Source organism: Heloderma suspectum, chromosome 5 (assembly GCF_057233095.1).
Source record: "Heloderma suspectum isolate Gila_16-S chromosome 5, 16-S_ref, whole genome shotgun sequence".
In the NCBI taxonomy this organism is placed as follows: Eukaryota; Metazoa; Chordata; class Lepidosauria; order Squamata; family Helodermatidae; genus Heloderma; species Heloderma suspectum.
Genome location: NC_139462.1, coordinates 190,341,084 through 190,367,729, shown reverse-complemented (window position 1 = coordinate 190,367,729; position 26,646 = coordinate 190,341,084). Strand labels below are relative to the sequence as shown.

Below are 26,646 nucleotides of genomic sequence, written 5' to 3'. Positions count from 1 at the left end.
AGATACCCTGACATTCCAAGGATGTTGGTATTTTAGTGCTTTCTAAAGAAACAACAGCATGTGCAAAATCTGTTAATTAGTGGCATCTGATAACACTAGATTTTATCCCCTGCTGCATGAGATACAACTTTCTGCTCCAGCAAGTTAACACTGTAGCATGTGCTGCACATACTAGTACCACGCTGGTAGTGCATCACAAACAGCTGTAATTCATATGTTTTTTCTCTGGTGAAATATCCATTTCTGCATTGAGTGGCACTAAATGGTGGAGGGGAATCTGATCTCCTGATGTCTCCAGCCATGAGGTGGAGACAGCAGTCATGAGAGCTGCAAGATAGATTGACTCTGTGTTGCTGCGTTTTTAAAATTGCTATTTCTCTGTGTGTAAGCTCTCCCCTGTTACAATAAACCTGTTTTACTGGTTTATTGTAAGATTTTATTGTGCTGTGTTTCATTGGTATTGTACTCTACTTCAGAATTATTTTATAATGGAAAGTTGATAATACATGTTTATAAATAAGAAAGAAATAAACTTCAGAACCATGCAGGCATGCTGCTGCTGAGTTTTGTTGTTTATTCGTTCGGTCACTTCCGACTCTTCGTGACTTCATGGACCAGCCCATGCCAGAGCCTCCTGTTGGCTGTCACCCCAGCTCCCCAAGGTCGAGCCCATCACCTCCAAAATATCATCCATCCATCTTGCCCTTGGTCGGCCCCTCTTCCTTTTGCCTTCCACTTTCCCTAGCATCAGCATCTTCTCCAGGGTATCCTGTCTTCTCATGATGTGGCCAAAGTACTTCAGTTTTGCCTTTAAGATCATTCCCTCAAGTGAGCAGTCTGGCTTGATTTCCTGGAGTATGGACCGGTTTGATCTTCTTGCAGTCCAAGGCACTCTCAGAATTCTCCTCCAACACCACAGTTCAAAAACATCTATCTTCCTTCGCTCAGCCTTCCTTATGGTCTAGCTCTCGCAGCCATAAGTTACTACGGGGAATACCACTGCTTTAACTATGCGGACCTTTGTTGTCAGTGTGATGTCTCTGCTCTTCACTATTTTATCAAGATTTGTCATTGCTCTCCTCCCAAGAAGTAAATGTCTTCTGATTTCCTGGCTGCAGTCAGCAGCTGCAGTAATCTTTCCACCTAGAAATACAAAGTCTGTCACGTTTCCTCCCTCTATTTGCCAGTTATCAATCAAGCTGGTTGCCATAGTCTTGTGTTTTTTTTGGTTTAACTGCAACCCAGCTTTTGCACTTTCTTCTTTCACCTTCGTCATCAGGTTCCTCAGCTCCTCCTCGCTTTCAGCCATCAAAGTGGTATCATCTGCATATCTGAGATTGTTAATGTTTCTTCCAGTGATTTTAACTCCAGCCTTGGATTCATCAAGCCCAGCATGTCGCATGATGTGTTCTGCGTACAGGTTGAATAGGTAGGACGAGAGTATACAACCCTGCCGTACTCCTTTCCCAATCTTAAACCAGCCCGTTGTTCCATGGTCTGTTCTTACCGTTGCTACTTGGTTGTTATACAGATTCCTCAGGAGGCAGACAAGATGATTTGGTATCCCCACACCACCAAGAACTTGCCACAATTTGTTATGATCCACAGTCAAAGGATTTAGAATGGTCAATAAAACAGAAATAGATGTTTTTCTGAAACTCCCTGGCTTTCTCCATTATCCAGCGGATATTGGCAATTTGGTCTCTAGTTCCTCTGCCTTTTCAAAACCCAGCTTGTACATCCGGCAATTCTCGTTCCATGAATTGCTGGAGTCTACCTTGCAAGATCTTGAGCATTACCTTACTTGCATGTGAAATAAGTTCCACTGTTCGATAGTTTGAACATTCTTTAGTGTTTCCTTTTTTTGGTATGGGGATATAAGTTGTTTTTTTCCCATCTGATGGCCATTCTTGTGTTTTCCAAATTTGCAGGCATATGGCATGCATCACCTTGACAGCATCATCTTGCAAGAATTTAAACAGTTCAGCTGGGATACCGTCGTCTCCTGCTGCCTTGTTATTAGCAATGCTTCTTAAGGCCCATTCAACCTCACTCTTCAGGATGTCTGGCTCTAGCTCACTGACCACACTGGCAAATCTATCCCCAATATTATTATCCTTCCTATACAGATCTTCTGTATATTCTTGCCACCTGTTCTTGCTCTCTTCTGCTTCTGTTAGGTCCTTGCCATCTTTGTTTTTGATCATACCCATTTTTGCCTGGAATTTACCTCCGATGTTTCTGATTTTCTGGAAGAGGTCTCTTGTCCTTCCTATTCTGTTATCTTCTTCCACTTCCGCGCATTGCTTGTTTAAAAATAATTCCTGATCTCTTCTGGCTAACCTCTGGAATTTTGCATTTACTTGGGCATCTCTCCCCCTATCACTGTTGCCTTTTGCTTTCCTTCTTTCTTGGGCTACTTCTAGCGTCTCAGCAGACAGCCATCTTGCCTTCTTGGTTTTCTTTTTCTTGGGGGCGTTTTTTGTTGCCGCCTCCTGAACAATGTTGTGAACTTCTGTCCATAGTTCTTCCGGGACCCTATCTACTAAACCTAGTCCCTTAAATCTATTCTTCACCTCCACTGCACATTCATGAGGAATATTAGTGAGCTCATATCTAACTGATCTGTGGGACTTCCCTATTCTCTTCAGTCTGATTCTAAATTGTGCAATAAGAAGTTCGTGATCTGAACTACAGTCAGCTCCAGGTCTCGATTTTACCGACTGTACAGATGTCCGCCACCTTTGGCTACAAAGGATGTAGTCAATCTGATTTCAGTGTTGACCATCTGGTGAAGTCCATGTATAAAGTCGTCTCTTAGGTTGTTGGAAGAGAGTGTTTGTTATGCACAGTGAGTTGTCTTGGCAAAATTCTATCAGCCTATGTCCTGCTTCATTTTGTTCTCCCAGACCATGCTTGCCTGTAATTCCAGGTGTCATTTGACTACCCACCTTAGCATTCCAGTCTCCTGTAATGAAAATAACATCTTTGTTTGGCATACTATCCAGTAGGTGCTGCAGATCCTCATAAAACTGATCCACTTCTGCTTCTTCAGCATCTGTGGTTGGGGCGTATATTTGGATCACTGTGATGTTAAATGGATTACCCTGAATTCGAATTGAGATAATTCTGTCATTTTTTGGATTGTATCCAAGCACTGCTTTAGCCACTTTATTATTAATTATGAAGGCTACTCCATTTCTTCTGTGGTCCTCTTGTCCACAGTAGTAGATCTGGTGGTCATCTGATGTGAAGTGGCCCATTCCAGTCCATTTCAGTTCACTGACACCCACAATGTCTATATTTAATCTTGACATCTCCCCAATAACCACATCCAATTTGCCCTGGCTCATAGATCTTACATTCCAGGTTCCTATGGTGTGTTGATCTTTAGAACATCGGATTCGTCGTTCAACACCAGCACCGTCAGCCGCTAGCCGTCCTTTCGGCTTTGAGCTAGCTGCGTCATCACATCTGGGGCTAGTTGAACTTATCCTCTGTTCCTAGATAGCAGCATTCGGTGTGGACCTCTGATATGCTGATCTACACCAGTCTTCCTCAGCCTGGTGTCCTCCAGATGTTTTGGACTGCAACTCCCAGAATTCCTGACCATTGGCCATGCTAGCTGGGGCTGACTGGAGTTGAAGTCCAAAACATCTAGAGGGTACCAGGTTGGGGAAGGATAATCTATACCTATGAGCTGTGTGCCATTCCACTGCTGAAAGTAACAGCTGCCTTGCCTCCTCCGCTACCTTTTGGCACTTTCTGGTGGGGCATTAGATCCCTTTCCTCCATTCACTGGTGCTCAGCAGTAGAAACTAATATTTACCAGTGAACTACAGGATAATCTGCTGGTCATCACGAACTATAACATTATGCTGGCATGGTGAAAGAATGGTATGCTAGCGTTTTAGGCAGTAAAGCCACAGTGATGGGAGGAATGGTCCTTGTGACTACGTGCTGCTCAGAATGGCAGCAGAGTTGGGTGGTTAGTCTCTTATGATGTGGTGAGCCTCACCTGAATCCCTCTGAAACAGGATGGTGGCAAAAAGAGTTTGAGGACCCAGTCAAAATTAAAACCTTCCCATCTCCACAACTGCCTTTGTGACCCTGGTGATTTTACTTTGGCGTAGTTTAAATCTACATCCTTTCCCAACTAACACAAAACAGTATTTTTAGTGCCCTCAAGGAGACACTTTAGAGATTCAGAACTCTTTTTTGCTTTTCATCCAAACATTTAAAGAGAGTGAGAGATTATTAAATTTTCTGTTTGGAAGAGAGGAACTCTGCTTCCTGACCTTGTGTGGAGTAACCGGCAGAACCACTGAATAAGCAAGAGGATTGGTTACATGGCAACTGATGTATTGGCTTGGCAGGGATCACTGCTATTACTATGCCTGCTGTCACACTGTGATCTTATCTGAACCACGAGCCAAGCACTGAGGACAGATCAACTGTTCCTTTAGATCCACAAGAGGAACACAGACACAGTGGGGTTACAGAAGTTTTTAGAAAGAAGCTCTGAAGCAAAACAGATCAGAAGAGGAAAGAAAGAAAAAAATGAAAAAGGACAGCTCCAGGAATAAAACTACTTTACTAGACCCTTCCATTTTTGCTTTACAGAAAGGAAGAGCTCAACCACATAAAGTCTTGAGCCACTTTATCATTCAGGCTGAAAAGGAAGCTGGCATTTGTCAACTCATTTATGAACTCTTTTTTGGTGTTCTTCACAGTTGTCAGAAATGCTTTTGCTGATGAAGTCTCTACAGGAAGATGCTCCTTTCTTCATTTCAGCCATTCAGAAATGTTCTCACACAGCTAATTAAGCTATTTATGTTAATCACATTTTATGCATAGGCAAGTCCGACCTGCTTCCATTGGCACACAACAAATGATGGATTCAGTATAGATATGAAAGTGGCCACCTAGAAAATGGCCACCTAGCATTGAGCACGGGGTTGGACTCGATGGTCTTATAGGCCCTTCCAACCCCACCATTCTATGATTCTATGAAAGGCTATCCAACAATAGGCTCTCCCAAGCCTCTACACATAAAATAAAATTTAGATCAGACCATTCCTTTTTTCAAAATTGTTTTTTTCTAGGATCAGAAATCTCAGGATTTCTCTGAGACTTTTAGGGGGAAAAGTAACCAAACCAAATCCAATGGCAGTATTGAAAGCTGTTCTCCAACACATTCACATCTGGTCTTTCCTTAACCCTGAACATCCAAAACAACAGCTGGCATTAGGATTACAGCAATGCACATATCTTCATCTCTGTTCCTGGGTGTTTCCACAAAAGAGGGATCACATCTCTTTCTCCTTTTCTCTTCATGTCCTGATCAGCGAAACTACCAAAGATTAAGATACAGCCTACCTGTATATTCTCTTGACACCAGTAAATAAAATCTCACTAGGCTCAGTTCTCAGGATATACGCTTACAGTGTACTTGCTGCGCTACTAGGTCACTTGCCAAGCCCGGTATAGATTACAAAAGCTAATCAGTGCTCAAAGTGAGCAATGGATGAGTTCCAGCTCCTGTGTGCAAGTGGAATGCCAAGGCAGGGAGACAAAGCATGGAGAGAAATATGTTTATTGGTCCCATATGATATACGTACAATGCTATTGCTTCAACGCTCCGCAAAATACCAGGGAAGAAAATTTGCAAAATGGGCAAGTGCGGTGGCAGCATTCAGTCCCACCCCAAGTACAGCAGAGAATGTAATGTAATTTCCTGTGCAATGTAATGCTTTTCTTATGCAGAGGAGCTTCTATGGAGAAACACATGCAACACAAGCCTGGAACGCAAAATATAATGTGCATTTGTATGCTGACAAAGTATTTGTCCCACGTGTTCTTCTGTGAAGGAGAAAAATATAAGAGACAGGAAGAGAGAAGTAGTCCACTAGAGATCCAATTACAGCAGCAAAAAGGTAATACATTAGAGTGGGGCAAGGAAGGTTCTTCCATTAGCTTCAGCCACAGGTTGTTTTTTTTAAAAAAAGGAGATTTCCTGGCCCAGTCAAAACATACACAGCGCTCAGAGAAGCTTCCACTTCCTCTACATACTGAACATCACTTCTGTTTGGGATGCTCATCACACTTTGCAATTAGGAAAAAAGTCGTTACTGACACAGTTCGTGATCCTAAAGTCCACGTATAGGGCTTTGCCCACAGATTGCCTTTGCAGCACTTCATATGAGCTGAAGAACTACTCACGGAAGAGGTATCAGCTCATGTGGGCAAAGAAGTGAGAAGCCACTGACTCATGTTCTGCACGTTTCCTGCTCAGATAATTAGTAGCCTACTTGTTTACTGCATTTACAGTTAGAAATGTGTATTTCCTTCCAACTGCAAAGATAAAGTGAATCTGAAAGCCATTCTTGGCCAACATTATTTTGTTCCAACAGTTGCATAACATATGACTTACTGGCTCTGCTGATCTTCTTCCAATTTGGTGTTCTCTAGCTGCAGTTCCTCCTCCTTTTCTTCACTCTCCATCAGTTTATTTACAGGTTCTTGTAAGCTCTAGGTCACCCACCAAAACATACATGAAAAAGAACATAGAAAGTCAATAATAAGGAATGCTGAAAAACGTTAATGTTGTGACTTATCAAAGTTGCATAAAACAGAAGCCAACACAGGAATGGAAATAGGAAGAAAAGAGAATTCCTAAAGGAAAGAGGTCACCAAACAAACATTCATTGAATAATAACTGTAGTGGAAACAGAATGGGAAACAGGCAAATAGTCCTATACATTTTCTTTGACTCCCACAAGGTGTAGAGCAATTTGCAAGTGGGCAGAGACGTCTTACTTTGCCTCCTGTGTTTCAAATATACTGTTATGACTATGCAACAGAGGCAGTGAGCAGCACTGATGTTTCTGGTTCTAATGAATGAATTGTAGGATGTCTTTTAAGAAGCCACCACAAGCATTTCCCTGCCTTGCTCCCAAGTGTGATTATATCACACCAGTGATTTATTGTCTGCACTGGCTCTCAGTCCATTTCCAGGCCCAGTTCAAATGCTGGGTTTAATCTCTAAAGCTCTTCATTTCATTTATTATATTTCTATACTGCCCCATAACCAAAGCTCTCTGGGCAGTTCACAAAAATTAAAAGCCATTAAAGCACATTATATAAGGTACAAAAAGAAAAGCATTTACAGAAAAGCATTTGCATGGGGGGGGGGATTATTGCTCTGTGCCATGGCAATTGTGCCATGGGGTTCCACAAGGCTCTATTTTATCCCCCATGCTGTTTAACATCTACATGAAACCACTGGGGGAGGTTATCCACAGGTGTGGGCTGAGATGCCATCAATATGCGGATGACACCCAGCTCTACCTTTTTCTCATCAAACCCAGGTGAGGCAGTGGCTGTTCTGAATCAGTGCCTGGGCACGGTAATGGACTGGATGAGGGCCAATAAACTGAAACTCAATCCAGACAAGACAGAGGTACTTTAGTGGGTGGTTCGTCTGCCCGGCTAGGTTATATTCAACCTGTTCTGGAGGGGGTTGCACTCCCGCTAAAGGATCAGGTTCATTGTTTGGGGATGCTCTTGGATCCAGAACGGTCACTTGAGGCACAGGTGAACTCAGTGGCACAGAGCACTTTTTATCAGCTTAGGCTGGTATACAAACTACGCCCTTATCTGGACCGAGATAGCCTAGCTACAGTTATCCATGCTCTGATAACTTCTCCTCTGGATTACTGCAATGAGTTATACATGGGGCTGCCTTTGAAAATGGTCCGGAAACTTCAGCTGGTCCAAAATAGGGCAGCAAGATTGTTAACAGGGACTGGCCAACGAGCTCATATTACACCAGTACTTTTCCAGCTGCACTGGCTGCCAGTCCATTTCTGGGCCCGATTCAAAGTGCTGGTATTAACATTCAAAGCCTTTAACGGTTGGGGGCCAGGTTATCTGAAAGATCACCTCCTCCCATATGTGCCTGCCCCAGCCTTAAGATCATCTTCAGCGGTCCTTCTCCGTGAGCCCCTGCCAAAGGAAGTGAGGCGGGTGGCTAGTAGGAGGAGGGCTTTTTCTGCTGTGGCACCCTGGCTGTGGAATGAGCTCCCTAGTGAGGTTCGCCTGGCACCTACGCTGTATTCTTTCCGTGCCAGGTGAAGACCTTATTATTTTCCCAGGCATTTTAGCAGTTTAGCTTTCTAGACATTTAGCTTTGCTGTTTTATATCTGTATTTTAAATCATTTCATTGCTGCTAGGTTTTATTCTGGTTTTATCCTGGTTGTATTGTTATACTGTGGTTTTAATGTTTTATATATTTTATATTGTTTTATTGTGTGCTCTCTGGTTTTAATTTTTGTGAACTGCCCAGAGAGCTTCGGCTATTGGGTGGTATAGAAATGAAATGAATGAATGAATGAATGAATGAATAAATAAATAAATAAATAAATAAACAAACAAACCATATAAAGAGATAGCACAGACAACATATATCTAAAAAACCATTTGTTAAACTATTAGCCAAAGGTGATCCAAGACCTAATTTAAAACTCATTGTATTCTGCCAAGTGCCTGAGAGAAGAGGGCGGTTTTAACCTGGCACTGAAAAGATGACAATGTTGGTGCTGTACAGGCCTTGTCAGGGAGATCATTCCATTATTAGGGGGCCATCACCAAGAAGGCCCTCTCTCTTGTTGCCACCCTCCAAGCCTCCCTTGGAGGAGGCACCTGGAGGAGGACCTTGGATGCTGAGTGTAGTGCATGGATCGGTTCACTCCAGGAGAAGCGCTCCATCAGGTATTGTGGTCCCAAGCTGTGTAAGGCTTTATATTATATATTTATAATCAAAACCAACACCTTGAATTTAGCTCGGAAACATACAGGCAGCCAGTGCAAGTGGGCCAGAATCAGTCTTGTATGTTTGGACTTTCTGGTCCCTGTTATCAATCTGGCTGCTGCATTTTTCACAAGCTGCAGTTTCTGAACCATCTTCAAGGGCAGCCCCACATAGGGCACATTGCAGTAATCTAACTTTGAGGTTACCAGAGCCTAGACAACTGAAGCCAGGTTATCCCTGTCCAGATAGGGGCATAGCTGGGCCACCAACCGAAGGTGGTAGAGGGCACCCTGTGCCACTGAGGCTACTTCAGCCTGAAGTGACAAAAATGGCTCCAGGAGTATCCCCAAGCTATGAACCTGCTCCTTCAGGGGGAGTGCAGTACCATCCAGAACAGATGGAACACCCTCCATCCAGTCAGCAGAACCTCCTATTAACAGCATCTCAGTCTTGTCTGGATTGAGTTTCAGTTTATTAGCCCTCATCCAGTCATTGTTGCAGCCAGGCATCAATTTAGCACACCCATAGCCTCACCTGAAGAAGATGAAAAAGAGAAAGAGAGCTGTGCGTCATCAGCATACCAATGACAGTGCACACCTAAACTCCAGATGACCACACTCAACCATTTCATGTAGATGTTGAATAGCATGGGGGATAAAATCAACCTCTGCAGAACCCCATACTGGAGAATCCATGAGGCTGAGCAATATCTCCCAAGTACCACCTTCGGGAGCCACCATCCAAGTAGGAGCGAAACCATCGCAATGCAGTGCCTCCCACTCCCAACTCAGACAATCGTCCCAGAAAGATACTATGATCGATGGTATCAAAAGCCACTGAGAGATCAAGTAGAATCAACAAGGTCACACTCTCCCTATCTCTCTCCCAACATAGATCATCATGCAGAGTGACCAAAACTGTTTCTGTGCCCAAACCCAAATGGCTTGGGACAAGGATGCCCAAAAGACTGCAATCTCCCATGCCATACCATACCTGCACATTGAACTCCTCTTCAGAGGCTAGGTTCTGGGTGTCCCCACCAAGTGAAGTCAGATGGGTGGCCATCAAACAGAGGCCTTCTCAGTGGTGGCACCCCAGTTGTGGAATGCTCTCCCCAGAAAAGCTCACTTTATGGTCATTTTGGCACCAGGAAAGTCATTTTTATTCTCCCAGACATTTTTAAAAGATATGTTTTTAGTGTTCTGAACTACTGTATGTGCTATATATTTGCTAGTTTTCTGCTTTAGTTCTCTCTGGAAATTGTTATGCTCCAAAATGTTATTTTATGACAACGGTGTTTTTAATCTATATGGTAACGTTTTACCAGAGAACAATAATATTGGGCGGCTTTATATAAATATAGTAAATAATACAATAAAATTAATGTGTGGTATGGCTGTATAAGAGTTTCAATGGCTGTCATTACACCAAAACACTTGGGGGACAGTCACTGCATCAGTTGTGTTGGTGAACCCTTCATGCATCTGACAAATTAGGCTCTGGCCCATGAACGCTTGTGCCACCATTTGTTAGTTTTTAAGGAGCCGCAAGACTCTCTGTTGCAACAGACTAAAACAGCTATCATTTTGGAAAGGGTACATGTTGTGCTTCTGTGTAATACTTTGTGTTTATAAAACCAAGTAGAATGAATTGCTGCTCAAAGGATCAGACTGTTAACCTCATTATTACCATGCATGTTTCATTTCTACACATTCATTCATTCTTGAAAGATCTAATCAGGCTGCCAAAAAGTCACTTTCAATACTTATTCAGGTTTAAGGCAGTATTCAAGATTGCGAGTGCAATAAGAACCTAGCAGTTCCCGAAGCAATTGGAAATGAGCAGAAATGCTAGTTTTCGGAACAGTGCAGGGACCTCTGCTGACTAGCGCCATTCTGGAAACGAGCATTTCTGCTCGTTTCCAGGGTTACTTTTGGAAGCACTAGTTCCTGTTGCACTTGTGGTGAGTCCCACGAGTGCAAAGGAACCGGCAGAGGTGGTGCAAAGAGATACTGCCTATAGTGTTTCACTTGTAGCCTGCTTAAAATAAAAGTTTGTTTCGTTCTTACAGAGCAGAGTTTTGTATTTAAGTCTATTTGTTGTTCCTTGATCTGCATTCTCAGGTGGGGAAAATGGGTACCACTCTTTAGTGGTAGGTTTCTGTCAACAGCACTTCTAAAATGTTTGTTTTACTGTTGTCATCCTGCCGTGCAGGAAGTATAATGTTTTCTGCGAGGACAAGTTACAATTAGTATTAACAAGTATTTTTCTTTTTAAATTATCTACCGATCTTATGAAATACTAGGGTATACAATAAACAAAGTGGGGACACAATCAGGTTCTCTTCATGCATTCCCACATTATCTGCCACTTTTTTTTTTTTTAATTCCAGACACTGTGCCAAGTGGAAAATATTCCCTCTTATCTAGCTTAGCTCCTGTGCTGCTCCACAGCGAAGCAGACTGATTCACTAGTGGAGGCATTGCAAAGTCTTGCCAATGTAATTTTGATCTTTCTTTAGCTGAAAACATCTGTTTGGACTTATGTTACCTTTTGGTATTTTTAGGCACTCTTATTCAACAAATATGCAGTTCCATTTTCCCCCCATCACAATATGCTTTTCTATAAATATTTACTTGGATCAAAAACCCAGGAGATGCATTTATCCCCGAAACACGTGAATGATCAGAAGTGGGAATGCCAACGTTCTTATTAAGGAATGTTATTTCCTAATTGAGCTTAGGTTTAGGCTTCAAAAAAGGGGTGATTTATAATAGAGGATTATTTTTTACATCATCATCATCATCTACATTTCTATACTGCCCAATAGCCAAAGCTCTCTGGGTGGTTTACAAAGATTAAAAACATTTAAAAGACAATATACAGAGATTAAAAACTATTTACATAAAAAACACATGGACAGACAATAAACACAAAAGAAACATATATCTAAAACAACTTCAAACAAACAATCTCAAAAACAAACAACCATAACCCTAAGACATTCCTGGATCAATTAAAACTTATTATATGCTGCCAAATGCCTGGGAGAAGAGAAAGGTCTTAACCTGGCGCCGAAAAAATAACAATGTTGGTTCCAGGCGGGCCTCATCAGGGAGATCATTCCATAATTTGGGGGCCACCACCAAGAAGGCCCTCTCCCTTGTTGCCGTCTTCCGAGCTTCCCTCAGTGTAGGCAGCCGGAGGAGGGCCTTAGATGATGAGCATAGTATACAGGTAGGTTCATGTCGGGAGAGGCTCTCCATCAGGTATTGTGGTCCCAAGCCATGTAAGGATTTATAGGTTAAAACCAGATCCTTGAATCGGGCTTGGAAACATACAGGCAGCCAGTGCAAGCAGGCCAGAATTGGTCTTATATGTTCGGACCTTCTGGTCCCCGTTATCAATCTGGCTGCCGTATTTTGCACAAGCCGCAGCTTCTGAACCATCTTCAAAGGCAGCCCCATGTAGAGTGCATTGCAGTAATCTTACTTGGAGATTACTAGAGCATAGACAACTGAAGCCAGGTTATCCCTGTCCAGATAGGGGCATAGCTGGGCCAACAACCGAAGCTGGTAGAAGGCACTCAGTGCCACTGAGACCACCTGAGCCTCAAGTGACAAAGATGGCTCAAGGAGAACCCCCAAGCTACGAACTTGCTCCTTTAGGGGAAGTGCAACCCCATCCAGAACAGGTTGAGCATCCTCCATCTGGTCAGAAGAACCACCCACCAACAGCATCTCAGTCTTGTCTGGATTGAGTTTCAGTTTATTAGCCCTCATCCAGTCCACTGTCGCAGCCAGGGACCAATTTAGCACATCCACAGCCTCACCTGAAGAAGACGAAAAGGAGAAAGAGAGTTTCGTGTCATCAGCATACTGATGACAATGTGCCCCCAAACTCTGGATGGCCACGCTCAGTGGTTTCATGTAGATGTTAAATAGCATGGGGGACAGAACTGACCCCTATGGAACCCCATACTGGAGAATCCACAGGGCCAAGCAATATTCCCCAAGTACCACCTTCTGGAGCCGGCTATCCTAGTAGGAGTGAAACCACTGCAATGCAGTGCCTCCCACTCCCAGCTCAGACAATTGTCCCGGAAGGATACCATGGTCGATGGTATCGAAAGCTGCCAAGAGATCAAGGAGAATCAACAAGTTCAAACTCCCCCTGTCTCTCTCTCCTGACATACAGGAGACACATTTCCATGCCAAAATCTGGCCTGAACCCCAACTGAAATGGATCTAGATAATCGGTTTCATCCAAGAGTGTCTGGAGCTGGTTGGCAACCAATATATTTATGAATTAATAGTTCAGCTTTGTAAATAACCTCTACCCCAGTCACTTGTGGAGTCTAAGAAATCCCAGCAGCTTTATGAAAGTTGGTAGCTCTTTTATTTTAGGCAACAACTGACTAACAAGGGCATGTTCAGAGAGGCTGGTAAATATTCTTCTGGGCTGTAATTTTGTGGATATTTCCAGGTCAGCAATAGCCACTTAATCAAAATCACTGACCTAAAAAAACAAAGCACCTATAATAATTTTTAAAATGGCTATCCTTTTCTTAGATGGGAATCACAGTGGTCTCCATCCAAGGGACTGACCAGATCCATCTATACCTTCAGCAATACTGAGTTATCAAGTGCTTGCAGACCACTCACTGCCACCCATTGCTACCTTATCTTACCAATTCATCTATATGGACAATTACAAGAGTGGATGCAATAATATATTGTAAGGAATCAACTGTATTAGAGTAGCAAGCTTTTGAGATACAGAGAAATCCTCTTCAGGTAACATGATCAGTTCAATAGAGGTATTGTTTATCTACTCTATACCAGAGACTCAAAGCAGCCAAGCACAAGCCATGTTCAGGATGTTGCTTTCACAGACAGGGTTTTCTTAGCAGTTTTAGTTGCAGCAGTGCCCAGCAAAACCCGTTTTAGGAGTCAAGAGCAGTTTGAGCCAGTACTCAGCTTCCTTGAACTGCAGCCTCATTGTGGAACCCAGCTACAAACACTCTGATTCCAGTTCAAAGTTTGCTGTGCACTGTGATGCATGAATATCCCCATGCAAAAGGATTTCTTGGATCAGGGTTTTTGATCACTTATTACCTGGAGGCAGAGTTCAGGCAGAACAAATGTGGCTACAACATATGCTCTGGTGATATACTATATAATTATTGTTTCCTTTGTTGCCCTATTCTTTCTTAAATAGCATCAAGTACATTTGTTGTGCTTTTTAATATCATGATAGACACTTGAAACACTTCAGAAAAGCATTCTAAATCAAAATGGCAGCAGGGTGAGGGCCAAATCTTGAGAATATTTATCTACTGCAAAATGTGCCTTGTCTTTGGCAATCTTTACAGAAGAGGGCCTTTATTCAATTATTTTTTTTCATGGCGAGGGGCAGAGATCTGTAGAAAGAAGGCACAACTACCAATAAACTAAAATGACCCCACAACTCCCTTATCTGGCATTTAGGTTGTAGCAGGAGCACTCCATTGTGAACCTACATGGACTGGCAATGGTTCTCCAGAGTTTTAGACAGGAATCTTTTCCTGCCCTACCTGGACATGACAGGGACTGAACCTAGGACTTTTCGTATGCAAAGCACATGCTTTAACATTGAGCTATGGTTAGTGTCAGGGATGAATCTGAGCGTGTGGAGATAGTTAGCAACTCAGACTCAGAATGGGAACAGCCAGAACCAGGGGAGGTGCCCTCCCTAGTGAGGTCAGATATGGCAAGGCGTTCTTCTCAAGACCTTGGCACACAGGTGGCTTGACCTGAAGCCCCCCCCCCCCGAGAACCCAGGTCTCGGGGGAGGAGGAGAGTGAGGGACATGACTTGAGGGATGCTTGGGTCCGTCACAGAGTGAAGCGGGAAAAGTCCGAAGTGGAGCTCAGACTCTCCTCCAGGTTGGCTATGCGTGATAGCCTATGTGGGCGGGAGCAACTGTAAGGGAGGGGCGTCCCCCCTAAGCACGTCTGGCTGGGAAGTTCTTGTTCAAAGTGCTGGCAACTCCTCTATCTTCCACTTTCGCTCCTCTATTGGTATTCGTAATTGTGTGGAGTAGCTGTTTCCTTTGTAGCCTGAGAATTTCCTAGAATTTGCATTTGTAAGGAACCTGGTCGTTAACTAATAAAGTAGTGAGCCTGAAGCCTGGTACCTTGGCGTGTGTTGATTGTGAAGGGAGAGGACAAAGGAATGTGACAGTGAGTGTCCCTTTAACAATGAGGGTTATTGAGGGTAAACATTCGACTGACTACCTTGGCCTACTTCCTGCCGCCATTCCACTGTTGCATCTGAAGAAATAGGTTGTAACCTATGAACGTTTGTGCTACATTAAAAATCAGTTAGTCTGAAAAAGGTGCAATTGAATTCATACTTTTAACTCCTTTAACCCAGGGATGCACAACATTTTCGGAACCATGTGATGCTGGGCTCGGGGCTGCCCACATACACGCTGGCACACATACATGTGCCTGAGACAGATCGCTCTTTCATGGCTGCTAGCAGCAGGGGAGAAAAAGCAAACAGTATGAGGATCTCAAGGGGAGGTAGCAGAGAGTATTGCTGGCGGGGGCGGGGATTCAGGGGCAGTGGGAGCATCAGACAACATTGGGCGGGGCACAGTAAAGGCCTTGGATGGCTGCATGCAGCCCCCAGGCTACAGATTGTGCACCCCTGCTTTAACTGAAGATTTACATAACTATTTGAACATATAAATAAAAGGGAGCTCTAAAACATCTGAGAAAGGAAGCAGCAAGATCACAATGAGAGTCACTGCTTCCTGCATTGGGAAAATGAATATAGAACAAGAACCAAGGCTGAAATTAAATGGAATTTAAACGCCAAGCAGCAGATTAAAATGAATAAGCCAGAAAATTTTAGTACAATTCTTCTAGGAAGTTGAACAATTTATTTTTCTCTTTCCACAATTGAAAAGAAGAACTACTAGCCGCTCATAAATAAAATTTCTTTAAAAATTAAATTATGTTGAGTAATAGCAAGGACTTATCTTCTGGTGAAAATTATTGCAAAATACAGAGCGCGTGAAAGCAGTTTAAAAAAACCAGATAGGCATTGGTGATGCAATTTTAAAGGCATTAATTTATCTCATAGGCTTTGTAGCTGCCACTGTGTCTAATCAAACTGTGTTAAAATTAGAAATAGACATCTACCTCTTTCTTGCAAGTGTACACAGCAACCCTATAATGCAATTTGCAACATAACAGATGCCAGATGCAACCCCTACAAATCCCATTTGTCTTTTTTTGTGAGAAATAGTAAGGCCCACTGAAGAGCCAGCCCTCTCATGAAACAGAGTGAAGTGTCTGCTTCAAGCAGAATGTTGGCAGGAGTGGCGGGTTGGGGCCAGCCCATCCTCTGCTACCCTTCCATCCCAACCACCATGCCCTTGGAGCATCGCTCACTGTGGTCCTTGAGGTTGCAGTGCTGCTGCTTTGCTGACGGATGTTTTATTTCTCTTGCTGCCTCCTGCGTCTTCCCACCTTGCAGGTCAGCTATTGAGCCGCAACCTCCTTCAATTCTCAATTCGTGATTCTCCTGCTGCCTGGCTCCAGAGAGAAAGCTGCTGCTGGGTGATGAGGAGGATGTTTGTCCCTCTCCTCTCTCATCACTCAGGAGCCGTTGGGCTGGGTTGCCATTGTTTCCCACCCACCCTTTGTCCCCAGAGTCCAGCATGAGGAAGAAGAGGAGAGGCTGTTTCTCCCGCAGTGTGCCAGAGTCTGAATGTGAAGAAACAACTTGCAAATCAAGTTTAATTTGACTTAGGAATCAGTTCCTGTTCACAGAAATTACACAGGGCCAATCTAAACGGAAAGACTTTGTGAAGCAATTTGGGCAAAATCTGCATTTTCACAGAATCAAATGAGCTCTTTCCACGGTAGACATGTGCTATATTCTTCAGCTTCTGAAGTATATACGGGAATTGAAGCCTCATTCCTTTGGGGTGGGGTAGGCGAGTCCCGCCGCAAGTAGAAATTAACATCAGCAATTGCGTAGGTGTAGGGCAGCAAACGAGCAGAGGCTTGCTCCCCCTTCCTCGCATGTCCAATGCAGGACTTGCTTACAAGTAGATGTTCATGACAAACCCCACATACCCCTCCCTACACACACATATGAGGTGGACAGGCAAGCAGAAGTGCAAAAACGAGTGGGAGTGGAAGAGGCACTGAGAGCAGAGAGTGCAGAGCTGGCGAGGAAGGAGAGAGACTAACTGCCTAATCAACAGGCTCCCCTGTCCCCAACAAGGGCTCAATGTAGAGCTTCTGAGTATATGTTCATGAAAATCATCCATCATTGGCATCCACCCTTTCTTAGCTGCACAGTTTCGAATCAACAGGCATCCACCGTTTCTCAGCTGTGCTCCTTCGTAGCTGCACAGTTTCAAAACGGCAGAGCTGGCTCCTGGCTCCACTCCCAAGCTGAATGACTATTTAAAGTGAGAGGCAGGGAGCTACTGTTTCTCAGCTGTGCTCCTGCATAGCTGCACAGTTTTAAAACAGCAGGGCTGGCTCCCACGCCCCCACTCCCAAGCTCGACTATTTAAAGTGAGAGGCAGCGACGTGGAACTGAAGGCAATGAGTTACTTCTGGGTAAACATGTTTTCTCCTCTGGCCTCCCCATGCCTCCACTCCATGTTACTTTCCCTTCCACCAATCAGTGCCGCTTCCACCAGCCTGCGCCAAACCCAGCTGAGGTCACACAGTCTCCCGAACAGCACTGAACCTGCTGTGACAGGAAAATCTGACACAAAATGAGTTTGGGGGGAAAAAAAAAAACAGATTTAGGGCAAGAAACACAGTGTGCATCATCTGACACTATCAGTTTGGGGGTGGAGTAGAACAGGAGTAAAAGCTTCATGTAGATGGGGCCACGGTCAAATCAGAAACCCAGGCATTATTCATTTCATCCCCCACTCTTTCAGCTCATTGTCATTTTCGTTTTTAAAAGGATAGTGTGGTTCTTCTGTGTGTGTGCGCGTGTGTGTGTACATGTGTGTGCGTGCATGCTTGCCGGGATAATTTATTCCTCATGTTTCTGCACTAAACCACTCCTTTCCCTCTGTCCTCCTTTCCTCAGGATAGTGTGGATTTTCTTCTTCTCTATTTGTGTGTGTGTCTATGTGTGATGGCAGATTGTAAAGGTGTTGGTTTAAGATTTTTAAGATTTTTTTTTAAAAAATCATGAAGCCGGTCAAAGTTCAAGTAGCCAGAATCGGGGCGGGGGGGGGGGAGGAGATGGGTACATGACAGATCCTGGACTTGCAGAGGCAGGGGGAGGGGAAGAAACACTGAATTAAAAAGCAGGGTGGGGAGGCAGCATTGGAATGGGGAGAATTTTACTGTAAAGCTGTTGCCAGTATAGAATACCTACTATGTGTTTGTAGTTGTTGCTGGTGGTGGTGCGTGTGTGCGAATGTGTGCACACCCGTCCCACCTCTCCTAGATTTGGCTCCTACCTTTGTTGCCTGACCTCAGTTCCTGGATTACTAAGAACTAGCATGTTCCAGCAGAAGGAACTTGGTAAATGGTAATGAAAAACTCGGCGTGGTGCAAGAGACACAGGGAAAAAGAGATTAGCATCTTCCCAGCTTAGCCTCCCTTTCCTCTTCCTTAAAACACTAGAAGGCCAAATAAGACTGCCTGCCTTATTTGATGATTTGCCTATCTACAATGCCGCTCATTAGTATACTTTTGCCCCATGATGCTGCTTGCCTGAGACTGTGGTCCTATGTTCACTTACTGAGGAGCAAGTCCCATTGAGCTCAGTGGAATTTACTTTCAAGTAAATATATACTGGATCAAGCACTCTTGAAAATAAGCCCCACTGAACCAGGTAGGACTTACTTCCAAGTAAATACGTATAGGACTGGGCAGGAAGAAAGTATATTTGTTCTGTTTGTTGGAATAGTGCATTTCACACACACACACACGCACGATCAAGTGTTAAGAAAGAATGTGGCATGTGGCTTGAGGTTTTCCTGATCATGCACCCTTCCTTCCTCTTAGCATCCAGGTTTAGAGCAGTGGAGGGCAATTAAATTCCCTAACGGTCCCAAAAGTTGTGGCAGCAGGTATCTTGTCAGTGGCACTGAATGATATTCCCCTCCTGTTTATTGCTTGTGCTGATCTGGGGATGGGGAACCAGTCTGCTGTAAATCTGGAAGGTGGGAGAAGCTATATCTCTAAGGAGCTGGATAATTTGCTGCTTGGAAGGAGGAAGACCAGACAATTGGACACTTTTGCTTATAAGTGGGATGGTTGTACCTTTGCTTCTGGGGGTGAGAGGTCATGCATCCCTTCTCCTATTGTGTTCAGGTGGAATTATTATTATTATTATTATTATTATTATTATTATTATTATTATTATTGACTGTTATCAATGTACACTGCACTTTACAGATTAACTTAAACAAAAAAGCAAGATCCTTGCCCTAAGGAGGGGCAACATTGTTAGTTATTTCAATTGTGTTTTTACTCCTAAGTAGAGAGACTTGTGGGTTTTTCCTCCTGAGGTAAGATAACCATTTGGTCAATCTTGGGCACTATGCAAATTGATGTGTGGAGGGCACTTGCTGTTCCTCCTCTATAGTCTGCCATGAAAACGCCAGCGAAAGCGGCGTCCCTCTAGGAGTCAGCAATGACTCGGTGCTTGCACAGGAAGAACCTTTCCTTTCCTTCAGAATTTTAGCCTCCTTCTTAGGGTTTCCAAGGGAAAGATATATAAAATATCGGGGGACAAAAGCAAAAGACCAAGCTATTCTCTCCTGGGCCCATCTACAGTTTCTTTAAGAATGTCTTCTAAGTGAACTAGAATGTTTGCTTTGGACTTTGTACCCTGACCCAGCAAGTTCTGCTGCTTGACTTGGAGGATGCTGGGAGTAGTTTGGCCAATCGGGCAGCACCTTTGAGCCGCCAGGCTCTGGCCCCCACCAGACGCACTACCCCAAACTCCCAGATCTTGCCCCTGAGCCTCAGGTGACTTGACAGTCCTGATTATGGTCCCGTCCTATCACCACCTGAAACATTCAACCTTACTTCCATCCCTCTCCAATGTCCCATCTCACTACTGTTTGATTGTCCCCTGCCCTCTATCTGCGCAGTTGTATGGGAGTAAAGAGGGAGTGCTGAAAGTCTTTCAGCCCAAGGGCCAAATCCCACTCTTAGGGGCTGCTTACCAGTGGTGAGCAAAGCCAAAGGCAAAAGGGGCAGGGCCCCAAACCCAAAAGTATACTGGCATTTTTTAGCTTAAAGCTCTTCCTGCCAGTAACTAAGCCTTGGGAGAGGCGTTTGGACCTTTTAGAATGGGGAAAAACTAAAAAGCCGGGAAACCACCAAACGTGGTGGTTGGAAGGAAAAGGGGAGGGGCCCCTTGGGAAATCCCAGAGGTGGCTTGGGGTCAGATTTTACCTCCGGGCCTGAGGTTTTGCGCCCCTGGAATAAAGGCTTCAAGGCTTCAGAAAGGAGATGGGAAGCCACAAGAAGAGGCAGCACTGGGTACCTGGTGGTGAGTTTTGCACTTGAAAATGTGGAGAAAGTAAGGGTGCAATCCTAGGCACATTTAGACAGTAAAAAAAAGACCTACAGCTCTCTACAACATATTGGCTGGGACATGCTGAGACTTTCTGAAATTTCTAAAGGAGGGAAAAATAATATCTCCGGAATGTTTAAAAAAATGCTGAATAATAAAACAGTGCTGCTTTAATACTGACCACTGATAAAAGAGTGGCACTTTGGAGCCCTGCCACTGAACTGGGCTATTGTGATTTATCTTTGGTTTCATTTCCCTCCTCCCCTACCCACACCCTTATTTGTTCCTATGTCATTTTTTATTCTGCTACCATTAGATCCAATATTAATCAATAGAAATATACCAGCTTAATTGTACACTCAAAATGCTAATCTTTAAAACAAAACACAAATGAAGGCAAGAGGAATTTAACATTCTCAAGCACTGGGCACCCCCAAGCAAAATCATCTCTCCCTCAACAGGATTCTTGGACTTGTTCGTCTATTAAAAATATTCTCCCAAACACAACCTCAGCTATCAGGAAACACAGCTGCGATTACACTACTTCCACAATATAACCTGAAGTAAAGAAAACAAATTTTATCAGATTGTTCATTACCAGAGTTTAGCAAAAAGAAAAAAATAAATTCCTGAAACAATGTACTGTTTCCAGAAATAATCCCAAGAGCAGAGAGTCTCTTTCTGAAGGTAACCCCTTTGCATTAATAAATCATTAGTTCAAAAAAAAAAACCCCACACACAAACTGGTTTCTTGATACTGTTAACTAAAATAGAACACTGAAAGTAAACTCAATGATCTTAGAAAGGCCTAAACCTCACCAGGTTGAACTCAGATGCTGTAAAAAAAATACACACTTGCTTAATTTAGACAGTTGCAGTATGGTCTATGGAAATAATTATAAAACTAAACTAAACGCATGCTTATTTTGCGTTAAGAAGGGAGGGGAATGCATTTCAAAAGCTAAAATTTCTATAAACTCACTTCTTATATTAGAAGAGTATCGTAGAAGAGTATATTTACTTTTGCAAAAAAGGAGTAAACTACACTAATATGGTATAGTTGCTATAGTGCTGGACAGTGGAGATCTAAATTCAAATACTTGCTTAGCAATGAAACTCAGGGTCAAACTGGATGAACTGTTCAATATCTTCTTAAAGAGTAGCCTTTAAGGAAAAAGCTCTGTTACTAAATTCACACACTTGCTGCAACTGACTTGGGTCTCTGTTCCCTGCTACTAGCTATTAAAAAAAAACCTTTCCCATGTGGGGAAAAAAGCATCCAGGGGTTTCAAGCGGAAAAATGGCTGAAGGAGAAAAAGTTAAGCAGCTGCTCCCCTTGCTATCCCTCTGCTTGAGCTTGCAGCCTCCAGAAACTACTTTCCTTTTTAAGAAAGAAAGAAAGAAAGAAAGAAAGAAAGAAAGAAAGAAAGAAAGATCTAACTAATTGGCCCAGTTCAGATTATATTTTCGGGCTTCATAAACTATGATTTATGGCAGTGAGTGTCAGGCTTGAGCGCTCCCTTGCCCCTTTTCTCATTTGCCAGCTCTGGCATTTCATTAATCCAGAGTTCCCTGTTATGTCCTGATCAAGAACCTCTAGCTTAATTTTTGTCAGAATTTCAGCTGGGGATGGAAGGGTTAAACCTGCCTTCCCACGGTGGTTCCAATGAAAATCACCCCAGCACCTGTTGTTAAATATTATTTTAAAAACTGTTGCAGTTTTTGAATGACACATTTAGCATCACATCTAGTTTGGCTCTTAAGCTGGACACGCTGATAACTAACTAGCACTGACTAGCGGTTGAAGATGAGCGGCATGGGTGGTACAACACCACCAGGATGCAGGCAAGAAACCAGTATAAAAATGTAGATTTCATTTGACACAATCAACAGAGACCGAACTTAGTTAAGGGCGCAATCCAATGCATGTTTAGACAGAAAAATGTCCTAAAATTCCCAGCATGCTTCTTTGTGGGGCTTTTTTCGGTCTAAACATGCATAGGATCGTGCCCTAAGTGCCTGAATTTAGTAACAGATATGTTAGTAGCTAAGTTCTAATCATGCCAGGGTCACTCTTTAAGAAGCTGATTTAAGAAAATATTGCAGGATTATTTCTCTCTTTCCAATATTATTCAATAATCTTCATATTCAGGATAGTACTTATTGAGCTTATATTTTATTGGGAATGAGAAGGCTTGGGCATAAGCTGCCTTTGTGATGCAGTGCCATGACAAAGTCACTCCACATGACTGGCTCTTACAATGCATTGGTAATGAATGTATGTTGTCACATGTGGGTAGCCTGTTTCCCATGCCACTGCAAAGTCAGTTTTTGCTAAGGACTAGATGTCTCCCAGTGTGGAATTTATAAAAGCAAGTAGTAGCATCACTTGTAATAGATAGCTATTGATGACAACTCTGAAGTGTGAAGATGTTCTACAAAAAGGATTCTTAGCCACACACACCCTGCTTTCACTTATCCAAATCACTCTACAAAGTAGAATGTAAAATTTACACTGTAAATAAACAGAGAACTATATATTCCTTACCTTCAGCATTGTGAATTCATATGGCTGATAACCCTTGAAACTTTCATGGATGGCTGCCATGGTATGAGATGTTTTTTCCCAAAAATGAAGGAGGGTTGTCTGTAACAGAAAGAAACATCTGAATGCACAAGTTTCAAATACTTAAAATTTTGTGCAGTACCCAACAAAATTTACCCAGCCCTAGCCATATGGTTAGGAAAACTGTATTGCACTGCTATGTAAAGGTACATGGCTATCATTACTAAACAGAAGTCCTACATTATATGGACAATCGCCTTTTGGATACCTGGTACGTTGTCAGCACATGAGACAGAAGATTGCATCTACTTGCTCCAAGAAGATCCACTTTCTGACAGACATCAGTTTTCAGTTTGTCAAAGTTCAGTTTTGCATGCCGGACTTGTGCCTGGACCTATTGATAATAAGAACTCCTTCAGACACCAGAAGAACACAGAAAATGCTCACGTTTTAGCATGCCTCTTATTTCCAAAGGATTATTCAATTGTCATTTGTATCTAGTATATAAATCCCATGTATCTAGTATAATTCATCCATGTCATTGTTTATTTTATTTATTTTATTTATATGCTGCCCTTCAATTCATAAGTTCTCAGAGTTGTTTCCTGGAAGAAGTATTGGGGAACAAATCTTTTTCACCAGAGGTAAGAAAGCTCCACCACAGCAAGTGAACTCTCTCTCATGCTAGAAAAGGCAGATCGCACACAGATCTGTCACAACAATTCACTGCATTTCCTGTGGCAGGGAAAAAACTGCATAGTACTGTGGCTATTGCACACATAGGTGCTGCCTCTTAAAATCTTGGCAAAGAGAAAGGATAAAATGAATGACCAGACTGGAAAGTCAGTTAATAGATGCTCATTTCAATTGCTTTTCTTGCTGCAACGTTGATGGTAACATTGGAGGCATCGGGCTGGATCCAGGGGTAAGCTGGGGATGGGCTCCCCACTCTCCACAAGGGGATTCCCATAAAAGGTAATTGGGGTGTGACGTCAAGGCCCAGCACAGCAGGGGGCTACCATGCCTGCCACACAACCAGAATGCAGGAAAGGGCTCATAGAGCAGTGTATGCTGAGATGGGCCCCAAATGCCTGCCATTCCCTTTAAAGGTCATCCCAGTGTGGGTGTTGGGTGCCAGCAGTCAGGCTGCCCAATGACAGGGACCCAGCACCTGTGCCCTGCCATAACTCGTTGTAGCCATAGCCAAATAAAGTTGTAGACAATTTCAGCCCACTCCTGTTTGTGTCTGTGCTTATTGCTTCCAGTCTTCCCATAACTCCATGATGCTCGCCCAATACATTACTGCAGCAGTAGGAGAGCCACCAGTCCCATATCAGTCCTCCTTCCCATGGCAGTTGCACGGTTCCTGAGGGTCAGGAAGTATTTGCATGGATAAAGACCACGTAACTTGCCATTCTTCCATCAAGATGTTATGGTCATATTCCTCAGATGACACACTCTCTCTCAGACCACATTCAAGTCAATGGAACTATTTTGATACATTGCCCAGGAACCTCACTTAGGTAGCTTTCTTCACTCAGACACTCTTGGGTTTTGGTGATCCTGATACTAGTACAGCAGTCCTGTCAGCATGGAAGTCTATATCAGTTCTTGTCCCTTTCTTACCTGGAAAAAGTCTGGGGTACCTGTATTCAGTGCTTTAAGAGGATCTGCTGCTCACTCCCCTAAAGTGAGTTCCCCTTCCCCATACTGTCTTCACTGTTTGCATTCCAGTCCTAACCATGTTTACTCTACCTAAGGGCTAACTCACACATTATTTTTTTTTAAACTCGGACACAAAAGGTTCCTGTGTTTAAAGTGGCAAAATGCACGTGTAACCCATCGCACGAATTGTACATGCACACCACGTGGCAGGGTTTCCTCAATAACCCAGATTACAGTGGCTGAGGATGGGGGTGGAGGAAAGCAGGCTTCTGCATCCATAGTTACTGCAGGCATGTCAATTCCCTAAAAAGCACCACACATATATCTTGCCACTTAAACTTGAGCGCAAAAGGCTTTGTTCAAAACGTAAACTGTGTGGATCAGCTATAACTCCCATTTCTTTAAATGGAACTTAATTACAAGTAGTTTTATGTAGCACTGCAGCCTTAAAAATACACTAAGGGGTAAAGAAAAATAAATTCAGTCTATGTAAGCTATCCATTCTACTCCCATCCCCACCTTGTAAGAATGTACAGGGTGGAAACTGTGACCCCACCATTTCGTTTTCAAAATGTATCATCTAAGCAAATGAGTGGTTTAATAATAGTTTTTTTTTAATCCTAACATGCTCCATCCATATGTCATGCATCCCAGGATTCATTACTCAAACAGCTTAGTAAGAAGCAGCCTTTTGCACTTTGAATGGGCATTAACTGTAGGAGCACTCTGAGTATTTGTCTCAGTGAAGAACACGATTAAACAAACATCCCATAATCTAGCATCCTGTCTCACAACATATTGCAATATCCACCGAAATGCTCATTTGACCTAGCTTAGTTTGTTATCGTTATCATTGTTATTTCTCAAGAGAAGTAGTTTGGCCTATGTAATGGCAAAACTGTTTTCTCTTTTAAGGATAATTGATGGATAATTTATAAACAGGAAAGGACAACTAACATTAGATCTGCTTGACCCAATATGTAACATAAGACCATATGCTTTTTGTGTCAATACTGGTTATTATGATACTTAGTGTACTGCTGTGCTACCAAATGCTACACATTTTCCTCTTCCAAGCCAGAAAGGGACTGCAGCATCTAGCAGTATTAAAATGGTCAGATCTAATTCTGTACTTAGGAGATACAGGAGGTTTCCTTAGTAGTAGAACTTGCTATGCCTCCAGCATAGCAACACAGGACATTAAGCTTAGAATTCAGAACAGTACATCAGCATGAGCCTGTTTCTAAAACTCCTTGCAACATCAGAAATTAATGCAGTAATAGTAATAATAATTATTATATTTTAAACTTCAAATGTTATGACTGAAACACACCTCACTTTACCCACTGCAGAGATAACATTACAGATTCCATAACCAGTTAGGTTTGCAGTGCTCCCTGATGACTCCTGTACCCCTTCTCTTTTTCTCCTCTTCCAATGTTGTACAAATTCCCCTTCCCTTGTTTGAGTTAACCACAGTACAGCATCACAGCTTCAACTATGTTACTGATAACCATGGTTAGCTTCAAACCACAGCCTGCAATTGTGTGGGGTTTTTTTTTAGCACATTAATTTAACGTATTTAGTTTGAGAGCTCTCCTGGACTCTGCTCTAACTGGGGAAGTTCAGGTGGTGGTGGTGGCAGTGGCCAAGAGTGCTTTTAGCTACCCGAGGTCCACCAACTGCAGCCATACCTGGGGAAGATATGAACCTTGCCTCAGTTGTGCATGAACTAGTCTCGTCCAGGCCAGTGATGTGTGGTAGAAAAGGTTCTGCTGAAAATTTTCCAAAATGGATTTTCCCCCCAGTGCTTTATTTTTCTGTGGAACATTTTACATTTCATAAGTTCACTAGTAAAAATGAATGGATGCCATTTGCAAATACAATATCGGGCAGGCTTGGCAGTTTCAAAGTTGTAATGAATGCTTTTCAGGTGATGTATCCTTAGCAAGTATGTGATAGAATGCATGTACGTCATTGAAATACACTTAGTCTCAGACTGAAACGGAACTAATAAGTAGTGACAGTGAAACTG

At 43.0% G+C, this 26,646-nt stretch overlaps 1 protein-coding gene across 26 annotated transcripts in view; it reads right to left on the bottom strand.

Moving 5' to 3' along the window:
- Positions 1-26,646, bottom strand: part of ICA1 (islet cell autoantigen 1) — a 103,332-nt gene that overhangs the window by 18,375 nt on the left and 58,311 nt on the right. For all 26 annotated transcript variants that reach the window (XR_014792386.1, XR_014792385.1, XR_014792387.1 and 23 more), the window contains 3 exons: positions 23,215-23,340; positions 22,929-23,027; positions 6,434-6,531 (listed from right to left, as the gene is read on the bottom strand). Coding sequence is in view for 22 of the 26 variants with exons in the window: in XM_084858727.1 (XP_084714853.1) it covers positions 6,434-6,531; positions 22,929-23,027; positions 23,215-23,340 (323 nt within the window). In the remaining 4 variants the exon portion in view is untranslated. The remainder of the gene's footprint in view (positions 1-6,433; positions 6,532-22,928; positions 23,028-23,214; positions 23,341-26,646) is intronic.